Source organism: Pelodiscus sinensis, chromosome 18 (genome assembly GCF_052426305.1).
Source record: "Pelodiscus sinensis isolate ZL-2025 chromosome 18, ASM5242630v1, whole genome shotgun sequence".
Lineage (NCBI taxonomy): Eukaryota > Metazoa > Chordata > Testudines > Trionychidae > Pelodiscus > Pelodiscus sinensis.
In genome coordinates, this window is record NC_143069.1 from 31,987,038 (window position 1) to 31,997,175 (window position 10,138).

General features: G+C 61.6%; 2 protein-coding genes across 3 annotated transcripts; both read right to left on the bottom strand.

Moving 5' to 3' along the window:
- Positions 1 to 363: 363 nt before the first annotated feature.
- On the bottom strand, positions 364 to 3,623 carry LOC102460609 (galactoside alpha-(1,2)-fucosyltransferase 2-like). Its single transcript, XM_089769822.1, has 2 exons — positions 3,050 to 3,623; positions 364 to 1,959 (listed from the first exon to the last, which is right to left on the bottom strand). The coding sequence occupies exons 1-2, from the start codon at positions 3,541 to 3,543 to the stop codon at positions 834 to 836; spliced, it is 1,620 nt and encodes a 539-aa protein (XP_089625948.1). The 5' UTR covers positions 3,544 to 3,623; the 3' UTR covers positions 364 to 833.
- Positions 3,624 to 4,669: 1,046 nt separating this feature from the next.
- Positions 4,670 to 8,210, bottom strand: LOC149523375 (galactoside alpha-(1,2)-fucosyltransferase 2-like). Of its 2 annotated transcripts, XM_089770086.1 has the most exons (2): positions 7,639 to 8,210; positions 4,670 to 6,879 (listed from the first exon to the last, which is right to left on the bottom strand). In XM_089770086.1, exons 1-2 carry the CDS (start codon positions 8,130 to 8,132, stop codon positions 5,811 to 5,813), a joined length of 1,563 nt encoding a protein of 520 aa, XP_089626212.1. In that variant the 5' UTR covers positions 8,133 to 8,210; the 3' UTR covers positions 4,670 to 5,810. The 2 variants fall into 2 exon arrangements, with proteins under 2 accessions (XP_089626212.1, XP_089626213.1); XM_089770087.1 differs by lacking the exon at positions 7,639 to 8,210 and having other exon boundaries at positions 4,670 to 7,559.
- Between the last annotated feature and the right edge of the window lie 1,928 nt (positions 8,211 to 10,138).

Consider the following 10,138-nt stretch of genomic DNA (forward strand, 5'->3'; position numbering starts at 1 on the left):
CCCTAGGGGCGAGTGGGGGCAGAGCACGCCAGGAGCGGATCGCATTTGCATGGCCACGCCCACCCTCCTCCCCACAACGGGGTTGCCGGCCTTAGGGGCCACGATTGGCTGGCGTGGGGTGGGATTCGGGCCACGATTGGCTGGCGTGGGGTGGGATTCGGGCCACGATTGGCTGGCGTGGGGTGGGATCCGGGCCACGATTGGCTGGCGTGGGGTGGGATCTGGGCCACAGCTGGCTGGCATGGGGTGGGATCCGGGCCACAATTGGCTGGCATGGGGTGGGATCTGGGCCACAGCTGGCTGGCGTGGGGTGGGATCCGGGCCACAATTGGCTGGCATTCAACTCACGTTGTGCTAGCTGAACCCAGTGGCCATTTATTTGTCCAGCCGCAGAGCAGACATAGGAACCGAATGATTCCGCCTCCTTTGCAGGACTGAAAATTCCATCGGCCACGCCCCAGTATCATCGTCCTCATTCTCTCTGTTCCTAACGTGCATTTTAAAAAAAACCCTGCTCCATGTGCTTTAACTCTGCTGATCACAGATATTACGCTGTGTCCCTTTGCTTCCCTTATCAATTTTCTACAATCCCCCATTTCTGACGTAACTATAATATATCTTCCATATTCCCTGTTCCATTTACAGCTGGCTTCACTTCCCCTCTGATCCTTACACCCAGCTTCCCTGCACTAACTATTTCAAAATAGTAACAAGATGCCCCCTTCTGGGGAAACCTAAGAAAAATTTGGCAGAAGGGAGTCAGGTTGCCCTGACCTCACTCTGGACCTGACCAATATCTGCTGTGAACCACCCTGACCACGCCAAGGCCCCCTTCAGTGCCCAGGTGCAGGCCCGCTATCCTGACTGGTCCTTTCCGTAGACTGTGGGACAGACCTTTTCTGCCTTTGTTTTCCATTCAGCAGCGGGGAGAGGTCGGCATCGATCCCGATCCACTCGGGCAGGAAGGCGGCTTCCGGCTTGAGGAACCGCTGGTAGGGGGAATCGGGGAGCATGTAGTTTGCCAAGTAGATGGTCTCCCCCCCAGCCAGGTAGTCGGCAAACAGGCCGAAAGTCCCGATGGTCATGATCGTGTGGTTGCAATGGGCCAAGAGAGCGAAATCCCTCCCCGGCGACGACTCCTTCCCGTCCCCCGAGAAATACACGTCCCCCCCCGAGGCGTCAATGTTCTCCCGGCACCAGTCCATCCCGTTGCTGGTCACCACGAAGACTGGCTCCTGGTACCTGGCCCGGAAGTAGCCCATGGCCTTGTCCAGGTAGGCCTTGTCCGCCACCACCCCTTTCCGGACCTGGGGCATCACCCGGACGTAGTCCCCCCTCCGGACGTGGACGCCGACGTAGGTCACGTTCTGGCGCTGGCCACGCAGCCCGGCCAGGTACTGGTTGGCCTCCTCCCTGACGTGGTCGTGGAAGGAGAATTCCTGGCTGATCTCCTGCCGGAGGTGGTGGTAGAAGGTCCAGGACCACGGGTAGCCCGTGAACCGGACGTATTTCCCCTCGATGTGCCTGTACTCCTCCAACATCCAATTGTGGAGTGCGTAATCCCTCCAGGGGATGCGCTGGAGCACGTCCCGGGAGATCACGGGCAGGGTGATGCGGAAGAGCGGGGCCAGCTGCTGGTGCATCTCCGGCGGGATGTAGGCCTGGCGCCCGTTCACCTTGGCCAGGGCGTAGAGGGTGGCGTATTCCCCCATCTGGTTCCCCAGGCGCCCCATGGAGTTCACAGTCCACATGCCCCGCTCCGTGGCTGGGGGCTGTTCCTGGGCGTGCGGGGAGGGGAACCTCTGACCTTGGGCAGGGAACCAGCCCTTCAGGTGGCCAAACGTGGAGAAGGCCAGGATGGCCAGGAGCAGTAGGATGACGGGGAGATGCGGGGGGGACCGGAAGGGGACCCAGGCGACAGGGGCCGTCATGGCTGAGTCAAGAGGAGGAGGTTCTGGCCTGCAAGGGGGGAAGGAATCGGGTGAAAGGGGGAGAATCAAAGGAGGGGTCTTCCCGGCCCGATTCCAGCTGAGCAGCTCTTTCCTCTGCCTCTACCTCTGTACCCCCCCCCCCCCGCCAGCCCTGCCGGTGCCCCTCACTCCCGCCCCACAGCCCCTGCCCCCACCCACCCTGCCGGTGCCCCTCACTCCCGCCCCACAGCACCTGCCCCCACCCGCCCTGCCGGTGCCCCTCACTCCCGCCCCACAGCGCCTGCCCCCACCCACCCTGCCGGTGCCCCTCACTCCCGCCCCACAGCCCCTGCCCCCACCCACCCTGCCGGTGCCCCTCACTCCCGCCCCACAGCGCCTGCTCCCACCCGCCCCCGGTGCCCCTCACTCCCGCCCCACAGCGCCTGCCCCAACCCGCCCTGCCGGTGCCCCTCACTCCCGCCCCACAGCCCCTGCCGGTGCCCCTCACTCCCGCCCCACAGCCCCTGCCCCCACCCGCCCTGCCCCTGCCGGTGCCCCTCACCCCCGCCCCACAGCGCCTGCCCCCACCCGCCCTGCCGGTGCCCCTCACCCCCGCCCCACAGCGCCTGCCCCCACCCGCCCTGCCGGTGCCCCTCACCCCCGCCCCACAGCGCCTGCCCCCACCCGCCCTGCCGGTGCCCCTCACCCCCGCCCCACAGCCCCTGCCAGCCCAGCCCTGGTTTAGTGCCGGAGCTATACTAGGGCGTGGGACCCCTCCATGGGACGGAGGGCAGGGAAGCAAGTTCCTGCTTATCTCCGGATCCAACCAGTGGAAAAGCAAACACCAAACATTTATGGGAGTCCCAACCCCCGTCCCTCCGAGCAGAACCCCACGTCCCTCCCAGGGCCACCGAGAGAACCCAGGAGTCCGGGGGCGCCCAGCCAGGCCGTCAGGTGCCCTGCAGTCCAGTCCAGCCCGAGGGCAGCAGAAGGGTCACTGGGTCGATCGCGGGGCAGAGCGCCCGGACTCCTGGGTTCTCTCCCCTCCAGCCCTGCCCCCTCCCCTGTCTTCATCCCCCGCCCCCCCCGAACCTCCGCACCCTGTGCAGTGTTCGCTCAGCTCGTCCCACCCGCCGCACCTGGCAGCAGGAGGGAGCCGGCCCGGGGATGCCGGTGGCTCCGGCGGCTCCAGGCTCAGGCGGCTGCGTCCCAGGCAGATGGGAGGGGAACCTGTCTCCGCATGGGGAGGCGCTGGGAGTCCCTGCCGGGCGGAGGGGGAGGGGGGGGCGGACCAGGGAGAGCCAGAGGGAGCCTGGTGCCAGGAGTCGGATCTGCGCCTCCTCGCTGCCTCCATGTCTCTTCGGGGGGGAGCCCAGGGTCCCGGAGCCAAATCCCGGAGCCAGCCAGGCAGCGGACGCCCCCTGCAGCTCCGAGCCCCCCTCTCCCCGGGCGCTGCTCTGGGCACAAGGGCAGCCGGGCCAGGGGAAAGCGCCCCCTGCTGGGCTCTGAGCCTGCTGGCGCCGGGCCAGAGGCAGCTGCAGGCTGCTCCTCCCCACGCCAATCGACACCCATCCGCCAGCCCCCGCCGGGAGACAGCCCGGGAGTCCTGGCTCCCAGCCCTTCCCCCGACCATCAGGCCCCCCCCTGCTCGGGGGCCGGAGGAACAGGCGCACCCCTGGTGCCAGAACACCCCGATTCCCGCCAAGATTTACACCCCCGCCCCAAAGTCTCCCTTCCCCAGAGCTGGGCGCATTCCCCTCGGGAGGGGCGTGTCCCTCGGGAGCACCCACCCTGGATGGTTGGGGGGCGGAGCCCAGCCGTGGGGAAAATTGGCTCCTCCCCCCCCTCCCCAGGATACAAAGTTCACCAGGTTTTCTGGGTCAGCGGCTTCCCCACCCTAGGGAAGAAGCCCTGCAGGGGCTGGGCCAGGTATGAGCCCTGACATATTCGCTGGGGAGAAGGGGGGGGCAGGTGAGGCTGATCCTGGGAGAGGCAGAGCGGGGGACGATTTTGACACACACCACGTGGGAGGCTCGGGGAAGCTGGGCAGGAATGCAAGGGCCAACCCCCCCGCCCCCGTCAATAGCACCCGGGCTCTGTGGCTGCCATGGGGGGTGGAGCAGGCCAAGGGAAGGGCGATGGGCTCTAACCACTCAACCCAGCTGCCAGCCAACAGCCGAGTGATCCCAGCTGGCGTCCCTCCCCAAGCATCATTGCCTCTGCCCCGTGACCTTCCTCAGCCAAACGGGGCATCGCAGCAAAAGAGCCCAGCTGGTCAGTGTGAGGGGGCGAGTCCCCATACTCCCATGCTGAGGAATCATGGCACTTTCCTTTAATTTGTATTAATTGAATCACGGATTTGCCCTCCCATTATCCCCCCGGGCTTGATGTCAGGACAACAGGTCCACAATTAGTTGGGAGATCCTCAAATCCCATTTAAAACATTGGCCCAAGGTTAGCTTTCTCAGCCCAAAGAGGGCTCTGGATGCCTCGGCCAGCTCTTTTCAAACTCTTCCACCCTTTGAAATGTCTCATTTCTGTAGCTGCTATTTAACTAGCCCCCGCGGCCCGCGTGGAAACAAGCGAGGGCTTTCATTATCATCTGCTACGACGACAGCGCCTGCGTATTTTTTTTCCTGACACAGACTACCAATGTTTCTGGGAAGATTCTGCCTTCCTGGCGGTATTAAAAATTCCATCACTTCTAGCTAAAAATGGACCAATAGCATGGGCCAGACACATTTTGCTGCTAACTCTCATTGAAAACGCCTTTTTATTCTCTTTCACTATGTGGACCAGAGACGTGGCCTTGTTGTGCTTAAAAGAAGCACCCGGGATCTTTTTCAGGGGGATAAGGCAACACGCCACATGTATTGAACATACATAGATCAATCAATATTTATCATATGCATAGGATACATTACACGCATGCACTCACACACACACACACACACACACAAGCACACTCCATTTTCTTGTTACCAAAAGTTGCTCCCCCTAACTGCACTGGCCAGGTGAGTTAGATGGGGGAGGGGTGGAGCTGGGCTTCTGTCGATCCAGATCGATGCTCCCATGTGGACAAGCCGAAAACCCGGGGTCCCTCTGCAAGATGCCTCCTATTTATCCCTCTCATGCAGCCAATTAGTCATCACCTCGGCTTTCTTAATGCTGCTTCAAAGAGAGTTCTTCCAAGGGCAGGCACTTGCTGCTTCACTCCCAAGGCCTCTGTATGTCCAGTCTTCTTCATGCGCTCACTTTGCAGGTATTGTTTAGATCTGGCTCCCAGACCTTCTCCACCCTTGCAACTGCTGCTGGAGGTGCTCCCCTTTCAGTCTCTATTCACACCTCATTCATTTCTACAGGACCATCAAGGAAAGGGGAAGAGCTCAAAAGACATTTTCTCTTACAAGATCTATCTATATAAAAAGGAAAGTTTCTCTTAATAGGAAGTTATAGGAGAAATGTCACAGAGATTCTATAAGAACACTTAACAAATATTTATCTAAAAGGATAAGATCTTAATACAAAGTTATATGAGAGTGATAATTACAGGGATTTATCCACAGCCTTATCTCCCTTTGCTTCCCTTATCAATTTTCTACATCTCCTAGCTTCAGATTTATACCCATTGTAACACAGGACACCTATATTTTTTATACTTGACTTCACGTCTTCTATAAGTCTGACTCCCAGTTCTCCTCTGGTCACAGTTCAGCCAAGGAACAAGATGGTCCCTTTTGGGGGATCCTAGGAAAAGTTCGGCAGAGCAAATCCAGGTCCTCTTGATCCCTCTTGCACCTCACTAACATCTGCTCAGATACACCCTGATTTGTCCAATGCCCCCTTCCCTGGCCAGGGCCTGGGCCGCTATCTCAGAGGGTCCTGTTGGTAGCCTGCAGGTCAGTTCAATTCTGCCTGTTTCCCATTCAACAGTAGGGAGAGATTGGCGTCGATCCCGATCCACTCGGGCAGGAAGACGGCTGTGGACTTGTAGAAGTGGAGGAAGGGGGAATCGGGAAGAATGTAGTTGACCGAGTAGATGGTCTCCCCCCCAGCCAGGTAGGCGGCCCAGATGCCGAAGGTCCCGATGGTCATGATCGTGTGGTTGCAATGGGCCAAGAGAGCGAAATCCCTCCCCGGCGATGACTCCTTCCCGTCCCCCGAGAAATACACGTCCCCCCGCGAGGCGTCAATGTTCTCCCGGCACCAGTCCATCCCGTTGCTGGTCACCACGAAGACCGGCTCCTGGTACCTGGCCCGGAAGTAGCCCATGGCCTTGTCCAGGTAGGCCTTGTCTTCCACCATCCCTTTCCGGACCTGGTGCATCACCCGGACGTAGTCCCCCCTCCGGACGTGGACCCCCACGTAGGTCACGTTCCGGCGCTGGCCACGCAGCCCGGCCAGGTACCGGTTGGCCTCCTCCCTGATGTGGTCGTGGAAGGAGAATTCCTGGCGGATCTCCTGCCGGAGGTGGTGGTAGAAGGTCCAGGACCATAGGTAGCCCGTGAGCCGGACGTATTTCCCCTCGATGTGCCTGTACTCCTCCGACATCCAGTTGTGGAGTGCGTAATCCCTCCAGGGGATGCTCTGGACCACGCCGCTGGAGAGCACGGGCAGGGTGATGCGGAAGAGCGGGGCCAGCTGCTGGTGCATCTCCGGCGGGATGTAGGCCTGGCGCCCGTTCATCTTGGCCAGGGCGTAGAGGGTGGCGTATTCCCCCATCTGGTTCCCCAGGCGCCCCATGGAGTTCACAGTCCACATGCCCCGCTCCGTGGCTGGGGGCTGTTCCTGGGCGTGCGGGGAGGGGAACCTCCGACCTTGGGCAGGGAACCAGCCCTTCAGGTGGCCGAACGTGGAGAAGGCCAGGATGGCCAGGAGCAGCAGGATGACGGGGAGCCGCAGGGGTGGCCAGAAGGGGACCCAGGCGACAGGGGCCGTCATGGCCGAAGGGAGGGAAGGAGGTTCTGGCCTGCAAGGGGGGCGGGAGTGGGGTGAAAGGGGGAGAATCAGAGGAGGGGTCTTTCTGGCCCGATTCTAACCCTTGCCAGGGTCCCAACCGATCTGGCTTTCCCTCTGTCGGCCCTGTGGCCCCCAGCCCTGCCGGTGCCCCTCACTCCAGACCCACAGCCCCTGCCCCCACCCGCCCTGCCGGTGCCCCTCACTCCTGCCCCGCAGCGCCTGCCAGCCCAGCCCTGGTTTAGTGCCGGAGCTATACTAGGGCGTGGGACCCCTCTATGGGGTGTAGAACAGGGAAGTTCCTCCTCTTCTCCAGATCCAACCCACGGAAAAGCAAACACCAAACATTTATGGCCGCCAGAGCAATCCGGGGAGCTCCTGGTGACCCTGGCGGGGGAGGGGCGCCGAGCCCCAACCCCCGTCCCTCCGAGCAGAACCCCACTTCCCTCTCAGGGCCACCGAGAGAACCCAGGCGTCCGGGGGCGCCCAGCCAGGCCGTCAGGTGCCCTGCAGCGGGTCTGAGCCCAGCTCGAAACAGGCCCCGGCCCGAGGGCAGGAGAAGAGTCACTGGGTCTATCGCGGGGCAGAGCGCCCGGACTCCTGGGTTCTCTTCCCTCCCCGCCTCACCTGGGACCGGGTCGTTGTTCCAGGCCCTCATGGCCGCCCCCTGGGGTCTCCCCTCCAGCCCTGCCCCCTCCCCTGTCTTCACCCCCCCCCCCCCGAACCTCCGCACCCTGTGCAGTGTTCGCTCAGCTCGTCCCACCCGCCGCACCTGGCAGCAGGAGGGAGCCGGCCCGGGGATGCCGGTGGCTCCGGCGGCTCCAGGCTCAGGCGGCTGCGTCCCAGGCAGATGGGAGGGGAACCTGTCTCTGCATGGGGAGGCGCTGGGAGTCCCTGCCGGGCGGAGGGGGAGGGGGGGGCGGACCAGGGAGAGCCAGAGGGAGCCTGGTGCCAGGAGTCGGATCTGCGCCTCCTCGCTGCCTCCATGTCTCTTCGGGGGGGAGCCCAGAGTCCCGGAGCCAAATCCCGGAGCCAGCCAGGCAGCGGACGCCCCCTGCAGCTCCAAGCCCCCCTCCCCCCGGGCGCTGCTCTGGGCACAAGGGCAGCTGGGCCAGGGGAAAGCGCCCCCTGCTGGGCTCTGAGCCTGCTGGCGCCGGGCCAGAGGCAGCTGCAGGCTGCTCCTCCCCACGCCAATCGACACCCATCCGCCAGCCCCCGCCGGGAGACAGCCCGGGAGTCCTGGCTCCCAGCCCTTCCCCCGACCATCAGGCCCCCCCCTGCTCGGGGGCCGGAGGAACAGGCGCACCCCTGGTGCCAGAACACCCCGATTCCCGCCAAGATTTACACCCCCGCCCCAAAGTCTCCCTTCCCCAGAGCTGGGCGCATTCCCCTCGGGAGGGGCGTGTCCCTCGGGAGCACCCACCCTGGATGGTTGGGGGGCGGAGCCCAGCCGTGGGGGAAATTGGCTCCTCCCCCCCTCCCCAGGATACAAAGTTCACCAGGTTTTCTGGGTCAGCGGCTTCCCCACCCTAGGGAAGAAGCCCTGCAGGGGCTGGGCCAGGCATGAGCCCTGACGTATTCGCTGGGGAGAAGGGGGGGGCAGGTGAGGCTGATCCTGGGAGAGGCAGAGCGGGGGACGATTTTGACACACACCACGTGGGAGGCTCAGGGAAGCTGGGCAGGAATGCAAGGGCTAACCCCCTCACCCCCGTCAATAGCACCCGGGCTCTGTGGCTGCCATGGGGGGTGGAGCAGGCCAAGGGAAGGGCGATGGGCTCTAACCACTCAACCCAGCTGCCAGCCAACAGCCGAGTGATCCCAGCTGGCGTCCCTCCCCAAGCTTCATTGCCTCTGCCCCGTGACCTTCCTCAGCCAAACGGGGCATCGCAGCAAAAGAGCCCAGCTGGTCAGTGTGAGGGGGCGAGTCCCCATACTCCCATGCTGAGGAATCATGGCACTTTCCTTTAATTTGTATTAATTGAAGCACGGATTTGCCCTCCCATTATCCCCCCGGGCTTGATGTCAGGACGACAGGTCCACAATTAGTTGGGAGATCCCCAAATCCCATTTAAAACATTGGCCCAAGGTTAGCTTTCTCAGCCCAAAGAGGGCTCCGGATGCCTCGGCCAGCTCTTTTCAAACTCTTGGTGATTTCCTTTTGTACCTGCTATTTTACTTTCACTTGAGTCAAGAGAAGAACCAAGAGCTTGCCCACCATCATCACCTGCTCAGGCAACATCATAGAATCATAGAATCATAGAATAATAGGACTGGAAGGGACCTCAAGAAGTCATCGAGTCCAGCCCCCCGCCCTCAAGGCAGGACCAAGCTCCGTCTACACCATCCCTGACAGATGTCTATCTAACCTGTTCTTAAATATCTCCAGAGAGGGAGATTCCACCACCTCCCTTGGCAATTTATTCCAATATTTGACCACCCTGACAGTGTACTTTTTCCACGCGCAGACACAAGAAATATTTAAGGAAAGATTCTCCCTTCGTGGCAGCACTGAAATTTCTACCCTCTCCATCTACAATGTCCCCATAGCAATGGCAGAGCTCTTTGTGCTCCTAATCTATGTTTAAAACAGCTCCTTAATTGTCTTTAACACTGTGGGCCAGCGACGTGGCCTTCCTGCCTTTTGCTTCCCTTATCAATTTTCTACATCTCCTCCCTTCAGATTTATATACATTGCTACCCACCACCCCAATATTTGTGATAGTTGGCTTTACTTCCCCTCTGAGCCTGACTCCCAGCTCCCCTGTGGTCACAGTTCAGCCAAGGAACAAGATGCTCCCTTCGGGGGGATCCTAGGAGAAGGCCCACAGAGCAAACCCAGGTCTGCTTGACTCCTCCCTGCACCTGATCTACATCTGCTCAGATACACCCTGACCTGCCCATCGGCCTCTTCCCTTGCCAAGGGCTGGCCTGCTGTCCCGGCAGATCCTGTTGGTAGCCGGGTCTTTTCCACCAGATTCTCATTCTACCATGGGGAGAGGCCAGCTCCATGGCTGGGGGCCGTTCCTGGGTGTGCGGGGAGGCGAACCTCTGACCTCAGACAAGGAACCAGCCCGTCAGGTGGCCGAACATGGAGACCACGATGGCCAGGACCAGCAGGGAGCCACGGGGGGGGGAGGGATGGAAGGGGACCCAGGCGACTGGGGCCGTCATGGCCTAAGGGAGGGAAGGAGGTTCTGGCCTGGAAGGCGGGGGGAGTGGGCTGAAAGGGGGAGGAGCAGAGGACGGGTCTTCCCAGCCCTATTCCAACTGTT